Source organism: Monodelphis domestica, chromosome 3 (genome assembly GCF_027887165.1).
Source record: "Monodelphis domestica isolate mMonDom1 chromosome 3, mMonDom1.pri, whole genome shotgun sequence".
Taxonomy (NCBI): Eukaryota; Metazoa; Chordata; class Mammalia; order Didelphimorphia; family Didelphidae; genus Monodelphis; species Monodelphis domestica.
In genome coordinates this window covers 15,446,897-15,472,142 of record NC_077229.1, presented here as the reverse complement: position 1 = coordinate 15,472,142, position 25,246 = coordinate 15,446,897, and the positions used below count along the sequence as shown (strand labels likewise).

The 25,246-nt window shown below is 42.0% G+C and overlaps 2 protein-coding genes across 9 annotated transcripts in view; both read left to right on the top strand.

The window, feature by feature from the left end:
- Positions 1 to 588: 588 nt before the first annotated feature.
- LOC100025938 (zinc finger protein 501-like) lies at positions 589 to 18,407 on the top strand. 4 transcript variants are annotated; one of them, XM_016432494.2, is made up of 8 exons: positions 589 to 818; positions 1,140 to 1,296; positions 6,858 to 6,921; positions 9,006 to 9,334; positions 12,272 to 12,354; positions 14,813 to 14,939; positions 15,440 to 15,535; positions 16,977 to 18,407. In XM_016432494.2, exons 5-8 carry the CDS (start codon positions 12,319 to 12,321, stop codon positions 17,999 to 18,001), a joined length of 1,284 nt encoding a protein of 427 aa, XP_016287980.1. In that variant the 5' UTR covers positions 589 to 818; positions 1,140 to 1,296; positions 6,858 to 6,921; positions 9,006 to 9,334; positions 12,272 to 12,318; the 3' UTR covers positions 18,002 to 18,407. The 4 variants fall into 4 exon arrangements, with proteins under 4 accessions (XP_016287980.1, XP_007490416.1, XP_056677359.1 ...); XM_007490354.2 differs by lacking the exon at positions 1,140 to 1,296; XM_056821381.1 differs by lacking the exon at positions 9,006 to 9,334.
- The window catches only part of LOC103098903 (zinc finger protein OZF-like), a 23,524-nt gene continuing 13,717 nt past the window's right edge, over positions 15,440 to 25,246 (top strand). For 3 of the 5 annotated variants that reach the window (XM_056821380.1, XM_056821377.1, XM_016432744.2), the window contains exon 1: positions 18,528 to 23,578. The gene's annotated coding sequence lies outside the window, so the exon portion shown is untranslated. Of the gene's footprint in view, positions 15,536 to 18,527; positions 23,683 to 25,246 lie in introns of those variants that run through there. The other 2 variants (XM_056821379.1, XM_056821378.1) reach the window with 2 other exon arrangements.

The window sequence follows — 25,246 nt, the reverse complement described above, 5'->3', positions numbered from 1 at the left end:
ACATTTTAAAGGTGATGCATATACAATCAACATTTATGACCCCTATTTTACAGGTGAGGAACCTGAGTTTGAGGCCACAGAGCTAGTGCCTAGGGGCAGGGTTGTTACGGGATGAGTTTAAGATGTCCACTGGACACCCATATGGAGGTTCCAGGTGGAAGGTGGGCCAGAAAGGTCATTCTGGGAATCATCAGCTCGTAGGAGGGTCGCTGAATCCTTAGGAGCTGATGGTATCTCCATTTCTGGGCCTTAGTATCTTCTGTGACTTTATTTACCCAGCTTTTCTCCTACAATATCAGTGCCCAAAGGTTGCTGCCATCTTACTGGGAGAGACACCACGGCGGTGGTTTCCTGAAGGCAGCTGGTGTGCCCTGCCTCGAAGGGTGACTGCAACTCCGAGAGCGAAAGGGGGCAGGGAGGGGGCACATTCCAGGCAAAAAGGACGAGAGCCCGGGACTGCCTGGAATACTGAATGGGAGCGCTCGAAGCCTCGGTCTCGCATATCTGTCCGGGCCTTGGGGGGCCAGAAGGACGGATGGGAGCGGATTGTTTCGGGGACACTTCGCAGGCTCTAGTCTGCAGCTGGGACTTGGAACTTGGGACTCGCTGGAGCATGCGCAAAAGCTACCCCGGGCCTCCGCACTGGGTTTCCCAGAAGCCTTTGCAGCCCAGGCGGCGGGAGGGAGCGGCCCACGCGGGGCTTCCTTTCTTCTCGGTTTTTGTGTCTTCGCGCTGTTGGCGGCTGCCCTGGATCTGCTCGGGCTTTAGCTCGGTGCCGCCGCCAAGGCTGGGCAGCGGGGAAGCCGCCACTGAGAGAGGTAGCGCCAGGGAAGCGGGCGGACGGCGGGGCGCAGGGAGGGAGCGGGATATCGGCTGCCATGTCTTTCGTCCGACTTCCCTCCCGCTGGGCCTGTCTTCTGCGGGAAGTGAGCCCGGCCACTTCTGCGCAAGCTCTCTTTATGTCCTGGAACAGTTGCTTATGCGCACGCGCAGTACGCCCGCTGGGAGCTTGGGAGCTGACGGCTACTGCTCCGGAGGAGCTAAGTTCGGCCACTTACGCGCGTGCTCACCGGTTGTCTAGGGCCGTCCCCCAGCCTCGCTGTCTCCCCCAATCGGCGTGTTTATTTGTCCCTTTTTAGGGTCTGAGACTCAATCAGCGGTGCCGTCCTGCCCTGATTCTTCCCTCCCTCGTGTCTTTCCTCACTCCGGTTCTGGGGAGCGTATGCTTCTCTAGATCGGCCCCATAAGGTGAAGGATGGACGCATTTCAGCAGTCAGTCAACAAATCTGGAAGGAGGTCAGTTTGGCCATCAAGAAGAGATCGAGACCCCGTGAGAAGGGCGCTCAGGCTAGACTGGAGATGCTTCTAGCTTCTGAGACTGGAGAACCACTGAAGGTTCTTCCCAGGAAGCCCTGCCCCCAAGGAGCTTGGGATTATTTTTTATTTAAGCCCTCACCTGTTCTGGCTTAGAATCCATCAATTCGAAGGCAAAAGAACGCATTGGGGATGAAGTGACTTGCCCAGAGTCACACAGCTAGGAAGTGTCTGAGGTCAGATTTGAACCCAGGACTTCCCATCTCCAGGCCTGGCTCTTTAACCACTGAGCACCTAGTTGCCCCAGCTTACATTTTTTTCCCCAAGTTTTGCTCATAGTTTGTTTCTTACATCCCCTATAGTAACCCTTGCATCTCTTCCCTCTGAGAGAGCCCTTCCCCCCATGACAAATACTATTTTTAGAGAAAAACCTCAAACGAACTGATGTGTGCATTGAAAAAGTCTGAAGCTGTGCTCCCTCTTCAGTGGAGGTCTGCCTGGTTGGCCTGGTCTTTCTTGCTTTGACTTCTGATTTTGTGTGTTCTTTTTGTTTACCTAATGGTTGTCTTCTTGGCTCTGCTGACTCCAATCTTCCTGACATATGTTGTTCCTTATGGCACGATTGACATCCATGTGCCACATTTTGTTTAGCTACTCCACAACTGCTGGGGATCCATTTTTTGTTGTATACAATTTTTAACTATCAAAAAAACCCGCTCCTACAGATATTGTGGAGTATATGGGGACTTTCCTTGTTGATGACTTCTTTGGGGCATAGAATTATCAAGAAGTCTCCAATTCAGAGGGTATGGATATATTAATCACGTTATTTGCATAATTCCAAAATGGTTGTACTATTTCATAAATCCACCAACAATGTATTAGTGTGTCTATCATTCTACAACCCTTCACACATTGACTATTGCTTTTTTGGGGTCATTTTTGCCAATTTGCAGATTGTGAGATAAAAACTAAAGGATTGTTTTGATTTCCATTTTTCTTATTAATGATTTGGAGCATTTTTCATGTGGTTATGAATATTTTGCAGTTTTTCTTTTGAGAACTGTTTGTTCATATTCTTTGGGAAATGACTTAGTTTTGTGTATGCATGTGTGTGTATATATATGTATATATATATGTGTTGTTTATATAGCTTGGATACCAAACCCTTATCAGAGAAATCTGATACAAAGATTTTTCCCCCCATTCAACCACTTCCCTTTTTTTTAAAACCCTTATCTTCCATCTTAGAATCAATATTATGTATCAGTTCCAAGGTAGAAGAGTGGTCAGGGCTGTAAAGATAAGTGATAAGGGGTAGAGAAAAATGCACAGATTGTCTTTAAGAGGAAAGAAGGAGAATTTAGACACAAACTCTGGGAGCAGATTCTGGAAGGAAAGGAGGATCTTGGGAGTTTACTGTGTTTACTCTCCTGATTTGGCTTTCCACTGAACAGGTAAGGAGCATCTTTGCTCTGGCATCCCCTGGGAAAAGACTAATCTTGGGGAAAGATTAGGAATTCCTGGGTTTGAGAACTTCCTTGGAGGAGACCTGCCTTTCCTTGAAGTAGAGAGATCAACCTGTCAGAAACAACTTGGTTAAGGTAAACCCAAGGGTTTTGTCACCTGGAATTCCAAGGCTAAACAGTGACTTGCCCTGGGTCCCATAGCTAGGAAGTATCTGAGGTCAGATTTGAATCCAGGACTTCCCAACTCTAGATCTGGTTCTCTGTCCCCTGAGTCACCTAGCTGCCCCCAACCATTTCCCTTTTAATTTTAGGTGCATTCATATTTTCTTTTCAAAGGTTTTTTAGTGTCATATAATCAAAGTTATGTATTTTATCTTTTGTAGTTCCTTCTTTATCTTGTTTAAGAAATACATCTTCTACCTATACCTGTGAAAGAGATGTAATTTGTTGTTCTAGTTTTTTATATTTTGATCTTTAATATTAAGGTTACATGTCCATCTTGAATGTGTTGTGGAATATGGTGTATTGTCTTGGCCTAAGCCTGATTTCTGCCACATCGTTTTATAGTTTTCCCAGCATGTTTTTTTTAAAATTAGAGGGTTTTTACCTAGGTAGTTTGTTTTCCACCTTTATCAAGTACTGACTTACCTAGTTCTCTTGTTTCCGAGTTTCCCTTACCTAATTTGTTCTTCTATCTTTTCAGCCAATACTTGATAGCTTTGATTACTGCTACTTTATAATATAGTTTGAGGTCTGGAAATACTATTCCCTATTCATTCCTATTTCTTTTGATCATTTCCCTAGATATTTTAGATCTTTTATTTTTCCAAATAAATTTTGTTATTATTCTATCATGTTCTGGGTAGTGTCTGTTTAGTAATTTGATTGGTATTGGCCAAAGGACCATGTAAACCTCAAAATTTCTCAGACTTATGAATGTTAGGGGTTTCCCCCATTGGGGAATCTTCTACTTAAAAAAATTCCCTAGCAGATGGTGAGAACTCTACTTGAGTGTGGGGGCTCCTAGCTATGGGAGTGTCCCTGCTCCATCCTACTTAAGACTGCTTTAGGACAGAAAACTGTTTGCTAAACAATGAAAGTACTTTGATCCATGCTTATGGAAGGGACAGGAAGTTCTTTGAGTCATGACTGTTTTAGAATTGCTACAATGGGATACTAAGTACCTATAAAGGTGGGGCAACTTGTAAACTACTTAAACCTAAAAGGGTGATAACTTATTCAGAGGTTTTTTCTAATGAAAGCATTTTTTTCTGACTTACTAAAGAGATTAAAACTACTCAGCTGTGAATTCAAAATGGGCGGTCCTTTAGAAACATCTACAGTGATTGGTAGATGTAAAGACTTAGGGGAGGTGACAGAGGAGATTTTGCCCTTAAAAATAAGAGCTTGGATCTCATTTAGGCTCTCAATTTCTGACTCTCATTCTGAAGGAGAGCTCCTTGAGGAGCTCCTCTGAAGGGCTCTGTCCCTCTGGGGTAGGAGCTCTGGAGGCTCTTGAGAGAGGCCCTTTGAAACAATCTCTGGCTGGAAGACTTTTTGAGGAAGGACGCTGGCCTGGTGTCATTAGAATCCTTACTTATAGACAGATCTTGTGGTGAGTGTTTAAAAACTGACTGATTTCTCTTTTAAGACTCAGGTCTAGGCCATATTGGCTTGAGGCCCTTCATACTTATTCCTTTCTTTACTCTCTTTCTCTTTCTTTGATTACTCATTGTATTGTTAATTAAAATCTCTATAAAACCCAATTGACTTGGGTATTTGAATAATTGGGAATATTTCCCTGGTGACCACCTTATATTTGATTTTAAAGCCCAAGACACTGTAGTGAAACATATTTCTGTGGTCAAATTTACTCACCCTCTCTTATATCTATCACAATTTATATCTTCCACTATTTTAATCACTACAGTTTAAGACCTCAACAATTTTAAATCTCACAACCAGGACAGCAAAGAAAGACATATATTGAAGACTCTTGACATGTCTGCACAGGTCATTCAGCCAGGCAGCAGATCCAGGGTTCCAGCAAGGGCCATGGATCTGAGTAATGGTTAAATAACTAGAGAATTAGTAGCCAAGTGAGATGGTATGAACTTGGCAGGGGGAAGGGGCTGCTTTTGGTTTGAAATAGATGCATTTATGGTGTTTTTTTTTTAAGGTCCCTCCTTGCCTGTATTTTGTAGGGTTTTTAGCATAAAAAAGATGTTGTACATTGTCAGAGGCTTTTTCTCTATTGAGATGATTATGTGGTTTTGGATGGTTCATTTTTAGTGTGATTAACTATATTGATTGTTTTCCTAATTTCAAACCATCCTTGTATACCTGGTGTAAATCCCACTTGATCATAATGAATGATTTCTTGGATAAATCTCTGTAGTCTATCTGATAGGATTTTGTTTAAAATTTTTGAGTCAGTTTTCATTAATGATACTGAGCTAAACTTACCTTTATTTTCTTTTCTTGGTTTAAGTATTAGGACTGTAAGGAATTAATTTGAGGGGTGTGGGTTTTTAAATTAATATACAGTAACTAAGTATTATATTTTATAAAGTTTTATTAAGAATTGCTAAAGTAAAAACTCTCTGAACCCAGCTCAGTCTCCAGAGAAGTGAGACAAGAGGGAAGAGTCACAGAAAACTTAAATACAATTATGTAAACCGAGGACATAGGAAAAGGGAAAAGGATTCTAGGTAATACAGAAAGGAATTTTGGGTGATGTAGTTTTTAGGGGTTCAGAATTTCAACTATACAGGGTTTGACTAAGTATATGAGAATTTTAACATAATACTGTGGTCACTGATTTGAAAATTAATACAGCCCAAGTCAAAATGACTTTCAGTAGCTTTATTTACAAAGAGATGGAACAAGTGAAAGTAGAGGAATGTGAAAAAGGGTGGAGTAAGAAGTCTTAACTTATCACCATAAATGTTGCTTTGTCCCCTGCTCAACCCAGGCGGGGCTTGTTAACCCCTCAGCCAGAGGACTTGGTGGTAAATTAAGCAAAGGTTCAACCCATGTGGCCTCCTCCAAAAAGGGGTGGCCTTTCCAGAACTAATCTCTCCAGAAGCCTGGAAAGGAAGGTCAGTTTCTCACTCACCCAGGCAGAGCTCCAAAGGAGAAGATCCAGGAACAGTCTTACCAGAAGCAGTCCAAGAGCCGGAGTCCCAGGTCCAAGTTGTAGCTTCAAGCCCCAGTTCCAGTCTCAGCTCCTCCAACCTGAAAATTCAGGACCGAAGACCTATTGGACAAGAAATTAATCATCTTTTATAGTCCCTTTTTATTGTCCCTTACTGTCCCTTCCTCCACTTTATGGGAACCAATTGCAGTCTTTAAATTTGCTTAACACTGCCCAGGAACAGTCAGTCGATTTTGGAGGTGTATCTCACTTTTAGTAAGTGGTTTGTAAACCTCCCCTATTTAGTGTTAAATAGGGATGTCTTTGCCTTTGGTTGATTGAATTTAAAAGTAGGTAAGGGGAGAGTCAATCCCATCTTCACAGGACTATATTTGTTTCATAAAAAGATTCTGGTAGGGTGCTTTCTAAATTTTTTAGAATAATTTGTGAGGTATGGGCACTAATTTTTCATTATGGGTTTGATAGAATTCTTTTATGAATCCATCAGGACCAGGAATTTTTTTCCTTTGGTGGTTCCTCTACAGCTATATATACATATATATGTATATATTTTTAAAGTATACTTATACTTTTGTATTCTCAAATTTGTTTGCATATAACTGCATAAAATGTTCTAATCTTTTTATTCTAACTTTGCTGTGATTTCACTTTGCTCATTTGGTATTTTCTTTGTTTTTCTTTTCTTTTGAGACTCTTAAATTCTTTAATTTCTCTTCTTTTAAATCAGATGAGTTTATGGGTTTGTAATTTTATTACTCTTTTCAGAGAACCAGCTTGGGAATTTTGTCTTATCTATTTTCCCTCTAATTTTTTTTACCTTCCCTTTTGAACTTATTTTTGGTTCATTTATTTGTTGGTATCTAATTTTTTTTAATGTACATTCAGTTAATTAATCCTTTCTTTTTCTATTTTCTTAGTGTATTTTTGTCAGAATATGATTTCCCCCCTGAGGACCGCTTTAGCTACATCTCAGAAATTTTGGTATGTTGTTTCATCATTATAATTTTCTTTTACATAGTTATTGTTTATATGATTTCTTCTTTGACTCACTCATTTAAAATTCTATTGCTAGGTTTCCATTTGAGTCTATATCTTTTATTTATGATTTGTCACATTTTCTATTTTTTTCTGTTATGATCTGTAAATAATACATTAATTACTTTTGATTTTTTGTATTTAGAATATCTTTATGTCCTGGTACATTGTCAGGTTTTGTAAAATCTCTATGTGATGCTAAGCAATGTGTCTATTCCTTTGTTCTACCATTTAGAAGGTATCCTAAGTCTTTTAAATCAGGCTTTTCCAGCAGTTCATTCAGTTCCATATTTTTCCTTTTATCCTTCTTTTAGTCTTATCCAGAACTAAGAAAGGGATTTTGAAGCCTCCTGTTACTGTTTTATTACTCTATATCTCCTTTAAGCTTATGTTTCATTATGAATATGAATGCCAAGTCATTTGGAGCACATAAGTTTATTAGGATATTGGTTTGTTGTTTATGGTTCATTCCATTATAATATAGTTTCCTTTTTTCTCACTTTTATTTTTTTTAATGTTTGCATTTGCTTCATCAGATAGCACAATCACAACTTCCGCTTTTTTGATTCATTTGATGCATAGTAAATTTTTTCCATCCCATCATTTTTTGTTTTCTGTATATTTTTGTTTTTTTAATGTTTTTCTTTTAAACAACAGGTTGTTTTCTCATCCAATATGCATTCTTTTTTGTTTTATTGGATTGTTTAATGTATTTACATTTAAATACATGAGTTAGGTTTTTAAAATTTCCTCCTTTTGTCTTTAATATTGAGGTGTTTTTCTTAGTTATGATTTTCTCCCCTTCTGCTATTAAAAGGAGTATTATGTTTCTTTGATTAATCTTTTTTTTAAGCTAATCTTACTCCCACTGGCTCTCATCCCTGATCTTCTCTTCTAATTTGTTACCCCTTTTCCTTTGGGATTTTGTTTATTCTTTTTTCCCCCTCTTGTTTTCATCTGGTTATAGAATTCTTTGTCTCCGTGTATTTTTCCTCTTAGTGAATCACATAAATTCCTCCTTCCTCTCCTCCTTTTCCACTGGCCTTATTCATTAAAATTTTTAACTTTGTGTGTGTGTGTGTGCGTGTGCGCATGTGTGTGTGTGCGTGTGTGTGTGTGCACGTGCGCACATGCACACTTCCAAAAATGATTTTTCTCACTCTCTTCATTTTCAGTCTCCTCTATCTGTCTATTTTGGATCCTCATTCTCTTGACTTATGACTACTTTAATTATCTGGTCTCTCTTTTCTCTGTATTCTTTATTCAATCAAAGCTTCGAAAGTTTCTGTTTTAGTTTCTCCCTTCTAGGTGTTTTCTGTCACTGCCTTACAGCATTTACTCCTCGGAGTTCTCCTCATTCTCCCCATCATGCCTCATTCTCAGAACACTGTCAGTGAGGACACATGATAGGGGCCCTCCTGCGCCACATACTTGAGTAAACAGCCTACCATGGGGCAATATCCTCCCCTGGTTACCTTTTTTTTTTCTGTTTGCCTCAAAATCTCTTCTCTGTGCCTGTTAAGAGTTTACATTCGAATGGGAAAGGAAGCATTTTAAAAAGAAATTGAGAAAAGGGGGTAGAGGAGAAGAAGGTGAACATGGGGGAGAAGGTCCTATGGAGAGGAGTCATCAGTACATCTTGGAAAGCGGTGAAGGCATCTCGGGCCTGGGCCTCCTTAGATTGAAGTGGCCAGCCTCTGCTTCAGGAACATCAATTTGGCTGAGCAGGCATTTGCTCAGTAAGCATTATTCCCAGTCTCTGGTGGCCTCATCCATGTTCTTAAACCTCAGATCAATGCAGTACTTAGGATGAGGGATTAGGGGACAGAGGAAAGTGGAACTTTTATCTCCCTATTCCTGGAACGTGTATATATGGAGCTTGTAGCTCACTAAAACCTCCAGATCTTCTTCAGAACAAATGGTGTCTAAATATGTCAATAATATCTTGTATTTGTGAGGTTTCTCCTTTGTACTTAAAGGCAAAGCTGGATTCCACTTGTCTGAATTAAATTTTATCTTATTTGATTCAGCCCAGGGCTCTAGCCTGTCCAGGTGCTTTAGGATCCTGACTTCATCCCCTGTCATGGTGCTATGGAGATTTGATGGGCACACCAGCTACCACGCCCTTTATCCAAGCCATTGATGAAACAATGTTAAATGGCGCAGGACCACGTCCAGCCTCTGAGGCCCTCCACTGGACACCGTCTGCCATGTGGGCATTGAAACATGAGTTCTTTGAGTCCAGCTAACCAACCAGTTCTGAATCCTTCAAGTTGTGTCATTATCTAATCTACATGGCTCCATCTTCTCCACAAGTATAGTATAAGACCTTTTACGAAAAGCCTGGCTCAAAATCTAGGTAAATTATATTCATAGCATTCCTCTCATTTACTGATTTAGAAATCCTATGAAAAAAAGGAAATCAGGTTCCTCTGGCATGATGGGCTCTTGACATAGCAGCACTGGGTCTTTGTCATTACTGCTTCCTTTTCCCGACCAGGGGCTCTTCATCTTCTCTATGTCTTGTAGTCTTGTAGACAGGAGCAGTTGGTCTGGTAAAGCCTTTGGACCCTTCTCAGAATTATGTTTTTATGCATGAAACAAAATACAGAGGATGTTAAAGGAATTTAGGGTATGATATGAAAAAGACAAATTCATAATCTCCAGAGGAAGAGCCTTCTCTGTTCTAGCATTTTTCCAGGAATCCAAGTCAAGCTTCCTGGCCTACAATTTGCAGGTTCTATACTCTTCCCTTCTGAAAATTGAGGCATTTGCCCTTCTCTGGTCTGGTGGGATGGTACCGTGGTCTTTTAGATATCATTGGCATTAGCTCCACTGCTGTCTCTGGGTATTTCTTCGATGATGTTATTTATCTGGACCAGACTAGGGTAGCATTCGTAGTCTATGGAAGCCATTTTTGTTGGTCCATTTCCAATGTAAAAATCATGCTCACTTTGTTGAGAAAATAGAAAACAATGTGAGAATTGAGCAGCTTGTCCCTAATACTTCAGTCAATCTGTAAATAAACAAAGAGGCAAAGCTCCAAGCCAGTAACAGGTTTATTGAGAGAGATCAGTGCCTCTCAGTAAAGCTGGATATTTAGTTCCCCATTTTGTTGAGTAGTAAAAGTAACAATTGGTCAGTTTGACTGGGAAATGGATTTTTCAAGGGGAGACTGACCTGAATCTCTTATCTGATTCTCTAGTTTATGTATGGTATTTTCCAGTTTTCTCTTAGAGAAAAATAGATACAGTATTACAGCTGCAACAATTAAAATCCCAACCAAGAGCAGTGTGGAGTATAACCATTGCTATACATAGTCTGGGATTATGAAATAGACAAAGAACAATGTTTGCACTGTAAAAAGAACAATGTATTTACTGAAAAGTCAGTTGTTAACTAAGTTGTGAACTGGCTGTAACCACATATTTCTAAAGTAAACACATGGGGAGCAGGACAAGGCCAAAACTTTCTCCAGGTTTCATAGCTAAACAGTTTCCCCAGTCCTGCTGCTTTTGTTTTTTGCTTTGTTTTTTTTTTTTAAAGAAAAACAGCTGTATTCTATCTAATTTAAGGAGAAACTAAAATGTTTTTTACTCATCTGCTCTAATAGCTGTGTTTTGAAGCCAAGTTAGCTGTTTAAGAAGACTGACTGATTTGAGCAAGTAATAAAGAGAGGAAGGAAAGAGCTTTCACAGAAATTTGAGGGTTCTCGTCACAACTGACGTGGTCAGCCAAAACTGTAAAGGATAATTTTTGTGTTGTGACTTAAAAAAATCTAAATTAATTTGTCACCAGGGAAAATCCCAAATAATAAAATACCCAAGTAAGCTGGAAATTATGGTGATTTTAATTAATATAGAGAGAAGGAATTAAGGAGAAGAGAGAGAGAGAGGAAAGAGTTAATTTAAACTGCTCTGGCTCAGGGTGAGCCAGGAAGGAGTTAAAGGCCTTGGCCAAAGTGGCCTCCCTGAGCCCAAGTGAAAGGAAGTCAGTCTTACCCAAGTCACCATGAGACTGTCTCAATGAAGCTCTCTGAGTGAGCTCCTCCAGGCTGAGTTCCACACCTGAACTGCCCGTCTGTCTGAATCTCCAAATGTCCCAAACTGAACTTTTCATCCTCTTTTATAGACCTTTCACTCTTGTGTCTCCTCCTCTAAAATTTTCACATCTACCAGTCACAGCAGATGCTTTTCTCCAGGACTGCCCATTCTTTAGTTCTCACCTTCTCTGGTTAGATTATATCTTTTGAGCTACTTCACACTTCTTTGTTAAGTTCACCTTTTGTTAGTTACTTGGCCTTTTTGTGATTAATTTAACCTTTATAGGGATTTAACATCTTTTTGTATTAAGATACTAAAAATAGACTTAGCTTAAAGTTCTAGCTTCACTATAAGGTGAGAACTAAGTACCTTCATTGTTCAATCAGGAGATTACAACTTTATCTTCCCCTAAAGTAAGGTTTAAGTAGGGTGGAGTAATTCAAAATTCCCAAGACATTCCTGATCAAGTATCTCCATTGTTACAATCAGGAAATAGCTAAATCAAATCTAAAGTACTTCTGATTAGGGTGGAGTAGTTTTTGAAGTTCACATCACCTACTCAATATCCCAGCCAAGCTGGACCTGGAAGATGTTTTCTGATCTGGACATTACATCTCCTCCCTCCATGCATTAATGCCATCTCTCTCCTACCCCTCTCCCCCAGTACCCAGAAGGCTTTCTCTGCCCCTGGGGATCCTTGCCATTCTTCAGACCTCATCTCAGGAACCAAATCTTCCAAGAAATCTGTGCTTATCTCACCAGTTCTTAGCTGGTTCTTTTTAAAATTTCTAAATATCTTATTTAATCTTTCCCTTCTGTCTTAGAATTGATACTAAGTATCAATAAGGGCTAGCCAATTTTAAGTGACTTAAATCCAGGGTCACACAGTAAAGAAGTTTCTGAAGCCAGATTTGAACCCAGGTCCTCCCAATTCCAAGCCTGGTGCTCTATCCACAGTGCTCCCTTGCTGCCCCTCTCTCTTTTCTAAATAACCTTTTTCTCTTATCCCTACATGTGTTGTATTCCCCAAATAGAATGTAAGCTTCTTGAGGTCAGGTACTGCTCTGTTTCTGTTCCTGCATTGCTCGATGCCCAGTCGGTGCTTCCTTTGGGTTTGTTGAATGAATGGAATGTTTGAACTCCTTCATGAGCTCCTTCTAGTCTCTCTAACCAGGGAACATGTTAGGATTTCCAGGCCTTGGGTCTAGACAAGCCAGGGCCAATTCCTCTAAAGTCTTCTTTTTGCTCCCCAGGGCTGACTCAGGCTGAAGATTCTGTTTCAGAAGCATTGAGCAGAACCATGGCCTTTGTCCTCCTGCCTCCCAGGGCTCACCAGGTAAGCAGGAGTTTGCTTTGTTTGTTTTTTTTTCTGAAATAAATACATTTGATTTCCAGTGAGGAATAGGTTTCCTTTCCATATCTTCTCACTCAAGAAATTAGACCCATCAGGAGTCAGGCCAGGGTGGTACTTTAGAGATCTTTTGTCCAGTCCCCTCTCCCTTTTTATAGAAGAGAAGACTGAGGCTCAGGAAAGGGAAATGACTCATCCATGGTTATAAGCGGCAGAACTGGTACCTCCAGCCCTTCTGCCACACTAAGATGCTTTCTCAGAGGGGTTTTCCTCATTTGCTGACCCTGCCTTCCCCTCTCCATCCTTTGTCAAGAGATTCATTGTCACCCTATGCCCTGGACTGAGCTGGCTAATGAGAAGGATATCCAAAATGCCTTAAAATGATAGAAAATATTCATAGCCCACATGAAGATTTAAAATCAGATCACAGAAACCTCTTAGTAATCCCAGAAATAATATTCCCGTTTTATAGATGAGGAAACTGTGCATCAGAGGGGAGACTAGTTCTTTGCTGAAGAGTGCCTTCCTTGTGAGTGCTGGAGCCAGCGCCCCAAAAGGGACAAGAAGCTGCCCTCGGTCCCTTCCCTTCTCACTGTAAGACCAGAGGAAGTCAGGAGTAACTAGGGACCTTTTGTAAATCAGGTGCTCTCTCATGAGGTTTCATTTTCACTTCTGAAGTGAATTCGTGTGGCCTTAATGTGTGTGTATAGATATATAAGCGTATAAAACAGTATAGGTGTACGTGTGAAATACATGTCCATATATGTATAAATGTGAACATGCACACACATGTTCATGATCATTCTAACGCGTGTTTGGGTATGTGTATCTGTACTATTGATGTACTCCTGGACTCTGTAGGTTCAGTTGAAAATGTCACCTAGAGATGGCCTTTGACTGCTAGTTGGCCTTAGTCTGGCCTTGGGTACTTGGAACAGAAATGCAAATGAGAATGTCATATGACGGAAATGCTCTTTCATCATTAATGGGGAGGGTCTGCTGGGGCAAGGAACGAACATGTGCCGAGGGTTGTGCTTGTGTTTCTGATTCTGACCCCTCATCAAAGAAGGATTCATAGATATAAGAGTGGCGTCTTGGACCTAATTTATCTCTTTGGGAAAATGACAGCCTAGGTGGGGGCTTGGACCGAAAGCAGAAGCTGCTCTGGGATGGTGAAAGCGTGTCTCGAGATGGGCTTTTCCTTCCAGCTCTCATGCCGGGGCCACCCAGGACCCTTGTCCTCCCTTCCTCCCCTGCCTTTGCCCTTCTGACTAACCGCAGACAGCTAGACACCAAAGGGCATCCAGTGGGAAGAGCTGCTGCTTCTACCATTTTGAAAAACTGAGACTTGGCACATATAGTCTGTTCTGTGTCACAGTATGAGCTCCTCCAGGGCAGGGACTGCCTTCCTTTTGTCTCTTTGTATCCCTAGCACAGGGCCATAGTACATATAGGGCACACACTTTGTCTGTCATTCATTCATGCATGCATTCATTCATTCATTCATTCTTTGGGACTAAACTTGTGATTTTCTTTTAAATTCTTCCTTTCTGTCTTAGAATCAATCGTCATCGTGATGACTAGGCAATGGGGGTCAGGTGACTTGCCCAGGGTCACACAGTCAGGAAGTGTCTGAGGCCAGATTTGTTCTGGGCCTGGCTCTCCATCCACTGAGCCACCCAGCTACTGCCATTAGAATATCTTGGAGCATTCAGTTCAAAAGTGTTTGATTGTTCTTCCATTTATATCATTGTGATTGTTGGGTATTTTCATTTCCTGGTTCTGTTGACTTCAGTTTGCATCAACTCTTGTGTCTTCCTGTGTTCTTTCATGAATTGGAGTTCTTTGATGACTGCTGAGTGGACTTACTCCTGGAGGAACTGAATCAGTTTGATCCATCTTTTAATCAGTCCTCTGAAGCTTCCATCATTGCCAGCTAGTTATTACCCTCTCGCTTTTCTCTCTTTCTCTGCTAAACTCCTTATACAGCTGGAAATACTCAGTGCCCACAGTCACTCTCCCCTTCCTCTCTTCTGAACCTCTGGTGATCTGGCTTCTGACCTCATCATTCATCTGAAAATGTTACTCCAAACTCACCAGTCATCTTTTCATTGACAGATTGAGTGACCTTTTCCTAATGCTTCTCCTTCTGCACCTTTCCGTGCTCAGTGAGGGCAAAGATTGAAGTATCCATTGAGCCTCTCCTCCTCTTTGGGGATGTGCTTCAGAATCTCATTTATGCTTATGCATACAGTAGGGTGTTCAGTAGATATTTATTTAGGATGGAGCACTCTGAGGCCTGATCCTGGCCAGCTCCATTCTCTTTACTTTCTTCCTGGTGCCATGTCAGTTCATCAATTGATTATGTGCCAAGCCCTGGGAAGCTTACAGTCTGATGTCAGGTAGTTCTAGGTGGTATCCACAGGTGTATTTGCTATTTCAGGAACTGGTGACATTCAAGGATGTGGCTGTTGACTTCACCCCAGAGGAGTGGGGGCACCTGCACCCTTCTCAGAAGGAGCTGTACAGGGACGTGATGCTGGAGAACTACCAGAACCTGGTCTGGCTGGGTAAGGTCGGCTCTCTTGAGGCCCAGGGTCCACCCATGCTTATGGGTAGACTTGGCGTCTTTCTTCAGTGTGTGTTGGGGGTGTGTGTCTAGCAGTTATTTCTCAAGCAGAGGTCAGCGCTTCCTAATCCATACATGGTCAAGAGACAGGGTACTTCAACATAGTCCCTTGTCAAAAGTTCTTTCATTTCTGTGGCTGGGAATGGGCAGTATCCAATTTCTGTGAGGCTGTACTTCCTCTAGTCTCTGTCTTCATGTCAAAGATCCTCTCCCAAAGGGGAGCTGCCTGCTCTGTGAAATGTTTTTATCCTCTTAGCAGGGTGAAGGAATTTTCTTTACCAGTCCAAACTGACTCCATGACCCATTTCCCCATACTTTGTAGGAACACAATTCTGTGTCCTTTGTTCTGCCATGTGGGTGTTCCTGATATACCTGCTTGTTCCCAAAGAGAGAAGGGATAGAGCTTATATTCAAGCTGTCTCTCCAATTTCCAATGAGCAGGGCTTGCGGTTTCCAAACCAGATATGATTTACCAGTTGGAGCAAGTGGAAGGCTCTTGGGTGTCTGAGAGAGAAGTGCCAGCAATCTGCTGTCCAGGTGAGTGAGGAAAAGCCAGGTAGGTAGATTCTTACAGACCACATCTCAGCAGATCATTATGGAGGCAGCGCTTTTATTTTATTTTTAAAATTTGAATTCCAGGTTCTCCCCTTTCCACTCTTTCACCCATTAAGAAGGCAGAAAATGATAGTTATTATACATGTGAAGTCATGCAAAACCTAATTCTGTTAGCCATGTTGTGAAAAACAAAAGAAAAAATGTTTCAATATGTTCTCAGAATAATTATGTATACAGAATTATGTATACATAATTATACATTTCAGATGCATAATACCGAATACTTTGGAGGCAGGCGGCATTTTGGTCACAGACCCTTTGGAATTAGCTCCGATTATTGTCTTGGTCAGAGTAGCTAAGTCTTTCATAGCTGATCCTCATTACGATATTGCTGTTACTGTGTACAGGGTTCTTCCAGTTCTGCTCACTTCACTTTCCATCAGTACATTTAAGTTTTCCAGATTTTTCTGAAACTTTCCCACTTATCATTTCTTTTCCATCACAATCATATACCACAACTTATTCAGCCATTCCCCAGTTGCTGGGCATCCCATCAATTTCTCATTCTTTGCTATCACAAAAAAGGGCTGCTAGAAATATTTTGGTACTTATAGATCCTTTTCCTTTTTCTTTGATCTCTTTGACATACAGATCCAGTGGTGGTATTGCTAGGTCAAAAGTATGCAGAGTTTTATAACCCTTTGGGAATAATTCCAGATTGTTCTCCAGAAAGGTTGGATCAGCTCACAACTCCATCAGTAGTACATTTCCCCAAACTCCTTCCAACCTTTGTCATTTTTCTTTTCTATTATGTTAGCCAATCTGATGGGTGTAAGGTGGTACCTTAGTTATTTTAATTTGCTTTTCTCTAATTATTTGTGATTTGGAGCATTTTTTCATATCACTATTGATTGCTTCCATTTTTTCTTCTGAAAACTGCTTGTTCATATCTTTTGAGCATTTACCCATTGGGAAATAGCTCTCAGTTTTTATAAATGTGACTTGTTATATGTTTGAGAAATGAGGACTTTATCAGAGAGATTTACTGTTAAAAAAAAAATTCCTGCTTTCCTTAATTTTCCCCCTTAATGCTAGGGCCTTCCCTCAGAGATTACCTTATCTCCTTAGCAGATAGTTTAGTGCCTTGCAAATTATAGATGCTTAATAAACATTTGTTGCTTTGACTTGACTGAGACTCATTTACCTCATTTAGAAAATGAGGAACTGACATCTTTACACCTAACAAGGTTGTTTTGAGAACAAGTACAAAACCTTTTTGTAATAACTGCAAACATGGGGCCATATTATCTAGCCTATATTTTAGTATTTGACATTAATTTGTCTGGATGGAAACAGAAGGTAGGATCATATGTGGGTATAAGAGCAGATTTGAAAATATTTAGACATAAAAAATTTCTTTCAGATTTTGAGACTAGACTTGAAACCAAGCTGGCCACTTCAAAGCTGGACATTTCTTTGGAAGTATCATCCCAGGAAAAAGTCTTCAGGGATGACTCTTGTATCTCCAAATTGCGAGAAGCCTTTGAATATGATACCTGGCTGGAAAGCCAGCAGAACAATGAGGAGAAACCTTACGAATGTAATGAATGTGGGAAGTCTTTCCACCAGATAACACAACTTTGGCAGCCTCAGAATATTCATACTGGAGAGAGACCTTATGTATGTAAGGATTGTGGGAAAGCCTTCCGCCATCGTCCAGCTCTTACTCAACACTGGAAGATTCATACTGGAGAGAAACCGTATATATGTACAGAATGTGGGAAGGCCTTTCATCAGCGGGCAGGACTTACTCAACATCAGAAAACTCATACTAGAGAGAAACCTTACATGTGTAAGGAATGTGGGAAGGCCTTTCACCAGAGCACAGCTCTCACTCTGCATCAGAGAGTTCATACTGGAGAGAAACCTTATGAATGTATGGAATGTGGGAAGGCCTTCCATCAAAGGACAGGACTTAATCAACATCAGAAAATTCATACTGGAGAGAAAACTTACGTATGTAATGAATGTGGAAAGGCCTTCCACCAGAGCCCAACTCTTACTCGACATCGGAGGATTCATACTGGAGAGAAACCTCATGTATGTAAGGTATGTGGGAAGGCCTTCCACCAGAGCACAGCACTTACTCAACATCAAAGGATCCATACTGGAGAGAGACCTTATGAATGTACTAAATGTGGGAAATCCTTCAACTGCAACTCCTACCTTATTTCCCATTACAGAATTCATATTGATGACAGACCATATGAATGTAAGGAATGTGGAAAGGCCTTCCGCCGGAGCACACAGCTTACTAGACATCGGAGAATTCATACTGGTGAGAAGCCTTATGAATGTAATGAATGTGGCAAAGCCTTCTATCGACGGTCAGGACTTACAGGACATCAGAAAATCCATACTCGAGAAAAATCTTGTGGAATCAAATGAATGTAGAAAGCTTCCAGAACGCAGCACTTAACTTCAATCAGATACTGGGGAGAAATAGAAATATAACAAATGTGAGAATGCCTTCTGTCACATAATAGGATTGAACTGACATCTGGGAATCCAGACCTAAAAAGGGGGAATATTGTGGGAAAGCCTTCCTCAACTTACTCTGTACCAAAGGAATTACACTGGAAAGAAACCTTAGGAATGCAAAGCATGTATGAAAGGGCATTAATTTTTCTGAAAGATTTAGAATCAAACTAAAAAAGAACCCAATAGGAAAGGGAAACTCCAAGTTGCTCCAATAGCTTTTTCTTATTTTTTTTAAAGGAAGACGACAAAACTATTTATTGATCACTGTTCACCAGTATTTGCAATAAACTAAATAATATACAGTTGTATAACATTATAGCGACTGAAAATTATTGTCTATTCTTACTGAATCAAATTACCCAAATGCTAACGTCTTACTGTTCATGTTTAAGGGATGGACTGGGATAAAGGAAGAAAAACGTCCAATCAGCAAGCTAGACGATTAGATACACTGGTGCATTAGTTCCTCCTATGCTACTAGTTATTCAAAGATATCCTTTCTCCTTCAAGTGCTGGCCTTTATCAGCAGAATATTATAGGGTCAGCAGATAGAGATGATTGAGAATAGGCCCTTTAGTTAATAAAAATTGTGTTGTTAGTCGTTTCAGACCTGTTTGACTCTGTGACCCCATTTGAGGAATTTTTAACCTTTATTTTTTTAACTCTTACCTTCCATTTAGGAATCAATACTGGGTATTGTTTCTAAGGCAGAAGAGTGGTAAGGGGCTAGGCAGTAGGGGTTAATTGACTTGCCCAGGATCACCCAGCTAGGAAGTGTCTGAGGTCAGATTTGAACCACAATCTCCATTTGAAGGCCTGGCTTTCAATCCACTGAACCACCTAGCTGCTCCCATTTGAGGATTTCTTGACAATGATACTGGAGTGGTTTGCCATTTCCTTCTCCAGCTCATTTTACATATGAGGAAACTGAGGCAAACAGGGTTAAGTGACTTCCCCAGGGTCACAGCTGATATCTAAGACTGAATTTGAACTCAGGTCATCCTGATTCCAGGCTTGGTGTTTTATGCACTGTGCCACCTAGCTGTCAGTACAAGATGTGACATCATCACTTTCCAAAATGTAGTGTAAAAATGGTTTTTTTTTCTCTTTGAAAATTAAGACTAAAATGATTCCATTTGTAAGTCTTAGGTAAATATTAAAATATTTCCAAACAAATTCTGGCATCATTTACCCATGTTTCTAAACTAAGATTGAAAACATCAAAGAAGGACCGTATCAGTAAGTTGAGATCTAGACTCGGGGATTTTGTGAATAAACATACCTAATTTGTCACAACCATAGGTAAAAAGGGTCCAGTCTCTTTCCTCAATTCTCTGCCCCCATACACACACACACACACACACATACACACACACACACACATATATATTCACAGAGGCTCCATCAGAATTATAATCAATGTATCTGTGGGGAGAAAAAGGTATCTTTGGCCCCTTTTGGAGAAATTGAGATCTTTGTTCACAATCTTGGGTCAAATTGAGGCCATCCTTTGGGCCCACAGGAAAGATGTCCATTACTACCTCAATAGAGTCATAGTCTCCAAACATTTATGCATTCATGAACACTCCAGGGTGGTTTCAAAGTGCTTAAGATTATCTTGTTTTGTCCAACACTAGTTATGTTTTAGAAATTTCAGAAAAGCATGTCTTCTGAGGCATGGAGGTTTGGCATAATTTCTAACCGCAGGAACACAAAGGAAACTAAGTCTCCAAGCCATAAAGAAATAGGTTTATTTGGAGAGGGCCAGTCTCCCAATAAAGCCAGACTTCTGGTCAAGACCAAAAGACCCCAAACACTGGGAGACTTTCCTATATACCCCAAAGAATATCACAATTTTTATACCAAGTTAAAAATAATCCAAGATCATGTTAAAAATAGAGCAGGATGTAGTTTTCATCGGTAGAAGTCACTTGATGACTTAGAAGTCACTTGTTGGAAAAGGGGGAAGTGAGTGAGCCTGGAGTAGGGATGCAAATGAGAAAGTGGGGGAGAGGGGAGCCTTGACTAGTGACACAAAGATAAGAGTGGGTGGCAGTGCCCATGATCTTGGGAGATATGGTGAGGCCCAATGCTGTTCTTTGGAACACTTCTGGTAAATATCTGGAGGTTGCCTTGGCTTTAATTGGGGGCTCTATTGTTTAAAATGTCCACTTTTGGGGGCAGCTGGGTGGCTCAGTGGATTGAGAGCCAGGCCTAGAGATGGAGGTCCTAGGTTCAAATCTGGCCTCAGATACTTCCCAGCTGTGTTACCCTGGACAAGTCACTTAACCCCCAATCTTAGCCCTTACCACTCTTCTGCCTTGGAACCAATACACAGTATTGACTCCAAAAAAACAAAATAAAATGTCCACTTTTGTGATAGGCAAAGCAGTCATGTGGTTTGCCTTATTAAATCAAGCTGCCATTGGATTTTTGTGTTCCGAAGTTTTTATATCTTGGCGTGTTCTTATAGCCACATGGTGAGGAACTATCTGTGCAAAGAAATTTGCAACATTATGTTTTTTAGCTAAATTTTGCCATGCCCCTTTAGCAGCAAATGCAATTTGATTAAAGGTTCATTCTGAACGCAATGATTGCCTTTCAAGAATCTCAAATTCGCCTGAGTGTTATGGTCACAGGAGCTGTATTACCATACTGAATTACACTATTCCCGAGTGCTGTAAGAGTCTGGAATTTGCCTCTGCTATTTTTACTTCTGTATTCTCAGGATTATCGCTCATTTCTTTTGGAGATGCCAATTCATCTGCTTTCTCTTCTATAGCCAGGCCGATCTTCAACCTGCTTAGTGGAGGTGGAGGAGGTGGGCAAGGAAAAGCAAGTTTAGTGTCAAGGAATCAACCGAGTAGAGAGGAGCCCAGTAAGGTTGTGGAGGGATAGATCCAATGGCAAAGAGAGAAGAGTCTGCTGTAGAAGAGGAATAGTGAGTTTAAAAGGAGGATCAGTAAGCCAAAGCTGGAGAATTAGCCTTTGAAGGCCGGAGCTCAGGAGATGGTTCCATGAGGAGAGGAAGGGGGAGGGCAAGCTGGGAATCAGCTGGAGCCCCTGAAGTCTGGGAAGTAAAAGAAGTGGCCATAGTAATGACTGTGAGGGGTATTAGTATTTATAAAAGCTTATCTTTAAGGGGACAAAGTTAATAATTCCATGGTATCAGATACTCTCTTCTGTGAGTTTGCATTAATTTATTCAGTAGTTAACACCAGTGCTTTTGATGCAAAATGAAATGAAAACCTTCTTTAAAAAAACATCAAAAACTCAATTGTGTTTAGGTATGTGGATTGGGGGGAGAGAGAGAGAGAAAGAGAGAGAGAGAGAGAGAGAGGGAGAGAGAGAGAGAGAGAGAGAGAGAGAGAGAGAGAGATTAAATATGTGGGTGAATGAGCAGTGAAAGCATTTGCTTTTAATCTGGGCAGGAATGAAAATCAAGGACTGAGGTGCTGGTGAGTTCTGGTGCTCCTCACTCTGAGACCTCAACCCAGGACTGCAACCTGGTTCTACATATGGACAATGGGACAAGAGTCTTGTACCCAGATCCAGCAAAGAGACTCCTGTAATCTTCTGAGCAGTTGTCTGACTCTTCTTGCCATCTGTAGCTGAGAGTTCCAGAAGCCTTTGCTGGTGACTCAGCTGCCTCCAAAGCCTGTTGCCAGAGTAGAACCTGCTTTGGCATGCTACCTCATGCTTCATTTCCATTCCACTGCAACAGATCTTTCATGATAACCTTCTAAGTTGTTTTGGGCTGAAAAATTATTTCACCTCATCCTTTTGCGGGTTATGCTGCACCAGAATTTGTTTTGAGGCATCCTATCAGTTTTTTAGAAGTTAATTTGGTAGAGATCAGGTGGGTCTGTGTACCTTATCTACCATCTTGGATCCCCACCCCCAGGCAATTATCAGAGGGCCTTTGAGTGAGATCCTCAATTACTCCAAAAAGTAATGATGCAGTCTGATAATCCTTGTAGGAAAAACCAAATGGAAGAAAAATATCTATCATCCAAGTTGAAACATGCAATTAGATGAGCTAGTCACACCCAAATGTAATGGAATATTACTGTGCTTTTTGGAATGATGAATATCATGAATACAAAGAAGCATGCTCCCTGCCTTTACCCGAGCATTTCCTATAGCCTATATATAAGCCAAAAATATAGAGAAGCCAAAGGTTAATTGGAGATACACAAACATTTAAATTAGGGTGGAGAGGCCAAAAGGTCGGTTAGGAATTTTCCTAACTGGGGGCTCTGAACTCTCTAGTAATAGGCTGTTTTCAGCATCAATTCCATAATATTAAGTAGACCTGAAGAGAATGGTCCTGGGATAAAAAATTAATTGTAGTAGCGTGTAGCTGAATAAACCTCCAGCAGGAAATGGAGTAGTGTGTGTGTGGCACATCCAGAACCACCAACCAAACGGAGCTGGGAAAGGCCAGGGAAACTTTCAGCCGAGACTGGTCTCCATCATGGAGGATGTAGGAGCCCAACGGCCTTTCCACAGTGACACTCACAGATATCCTTTGGTTTATTAGACACGGAGTAATTGAGTTCGGTTATTTCAGACCCTTTTTTTCGTTCCAGTTACCTTTCTATTTTGTAATTGGTACCAAATCGTTGTGATTAATGCTTATAATGTGGCATACTGGTATGGTCTGAAAGTAAGATTAGGATTGATCCTGGAGTCAATTAGATCCTGTGTTTTTGAATGCTGCTTCAGTCCCTTACTAGTTGTGTGACCCCGTGCGTGTCACTTGACCAACTCTTCCTTGGTTTCTTCGTCTGTAAATGGGGTATAATGATAGATAGCAACTCTCTCACAGACTGTTTTGAGGATCCAATGAGCTTTATACAAATACTAGTTATTATTGCTCTGCTTCAGTTGCTCTTCACCCAAAGTTGTGCCGGCCTTTGTGGCTTCTGGCCATGGCACCTGACTTGAGAACTAAGCGGCTATGCTGTCCCAGGCTTAGCGTTGGCGCCTTCCTTAGGGAGCACCCCCTCCCTCTGGTCTGGATTTCCAGGGTTGTCCCTCTGGGGCTTCTTCCTTGATGGTTAGACTCGTCCAATGACGTCGACGTCGAACAGTTCCGCAGACAGAAGAAAACGACCTCGTTTTTCAGGGAGACAGAATAGTAGAAATGGCGCGGGAGGGATTTGTGAAATCTTTCCCGGCCCTGTCACAGGAGGACGACGGCCTCATCTCTTAGAGCAAGACTAGAAGATTTGAGACTAGCGGGTTCAGAAACAACTCTGCAGAGCATGCGCACCAATGGCGCCTGGCTTCGGCACTACATTTCCCAGAAACCCTTGTGGCCGCGTCCTCGTAAGGCTGTATTCCTGCACCGGAAGTCAGGCCCTTCCCGAGATCGTTCGCTTTCGCATCACTAACGGCTGCTTCGGTTCTCTTCAGTCCTCAGTTCAGCACGGGGTCCGTGGCCGGGCTAGGCCAGAAGAGCCCTTGCAACAGAGTGAGGTAGGACCGTGCTGGCGGGTCAGGAAAGACCCGAGGTCACGGCACCATCTTTCTCGGCCTCTTTTCCTCCAGCTGTCAGCTGGGAGAGGTGGGCCCAGCCGCCCGTAAGCATGCGCATTCTCCACCAGAACTTGACACGCCCTCTTCACGAAGTTGAAGCGTTCATTGGATACTTCAGCCTTTCTTCCTCCCCTCCTCCCTTGGATCCTCCCTCTCCCCAAGCTGGCGTTACTTGCACTTCTCTAGACCGGTCTGAGAGAATGGAGGCTGTCCAGTGCAGCTGTCAGTCAACAAACCCTTATTCTACTGGACTGAAGACAGCCAGCCCCTACCCCGGAGAAACTGACACTGCTTAGGGCGGACTGGGAGGCATAGAACCCTGATTGGGGAGGAGAAGCACCAAAGGGAGATATGAGGGGAGGGAGGAGGGATGGCATGCTAAGCATAAGGGAGCTCATAGGCAAAGGTCTGGTGATGGGAGAGGGAATGCCCAGGATGGGCTCTGGTAGGAGTCCAGTTTGGCCGCCAAGATGAGTGGAGCCTCCTTGGGAAGGGTGTTCAGTTCTGCCCTACGGGGTGACCGCCCTTTCCCCCTCAGGAAGGTCGGGGAACTTGGATGGGAAACGTGATGGTGTGCATTTTATTTTGTGCATGAGCGACCCCAGGGTGCCCCGAAGTGGCTGGTCATCCTTGGAGGGCATGGCTGGAGGGCCCCCCCACTGACCAGGTCACACTATGTGCCAGGCACTGACCTACGGGAGGAGGAGGCAACCCAGGTGGCTCGGAGGTGGGCGAGGGAGCCTTGAAGGGAGCTCACAATTTCAGGAGGGAGGAGAGTCCAGGAATGGGGCATAGCCGGGGAAGAGCGATGGAATGTCCTATCTGGAAAGCAACAAATAGGACATATTGGCCAGAGGGAAGGGATGGAGCCAGTGTGGGGAGCATTTTAAGTGCCTGAGTCCCTCTCCTCAGCTTGGTCCCCTTGTGTCTTTTTCCCTTCTCACCTCTGTCTCCTCTTCCTGTCTTTTCTCTCCTTCCTCTTATCGTTCTCATTTCTATACCTTTCCTGCATCCCCTGGGTCAGCTGTCCTTTCTAATTTCCCCTGATCCTCCTCTCTTCTCCCCTCTGCTTTCTTCTGTAGGTAGCTGCTGAGATTCTGTTAGCTTTTTATTCCTCCTCTCATCTTCCCTCTGTCCCACTCTCTGTCCTCTGCTCTTTTCTCATTCTCCTTCATTTTCAAAGCTGAATTTCTTTTCCTTCCTGTAAACCCTCTCCTCCTCCAAACTTCCTTATTTCTTTAGGACCTTGGCGTCTTCCTTGACTCATGCCTCAACCTCACCTCCCAAATCTCTTGTCTAGTTTACCTCGCCCACATCTTTCTTTAGTTGTCCTCTCTCTTCTCCCCTGGCTCAGGTGCTGTTCTTATCTCCTGTCTTGGTGCCTCTTTGAGCTTCTAGTTTCTTTCCTTTCAAATCCACCCGTCACACAGTGGCTGAAATGTCCCCCTTGAGATCCACAGGGTAGTATGTGGTGGTCCTCTTCTCAACATCTTTAAGTTCTCTGTGGCCTCTTGGGCAAAATACAGATTCCTTAGCTTGGAATTTATGGCTTTCCTCAATTCAGTTCAAATACGTCTTTCCAGATTCATTTTCCTTGACTCCCCTTTA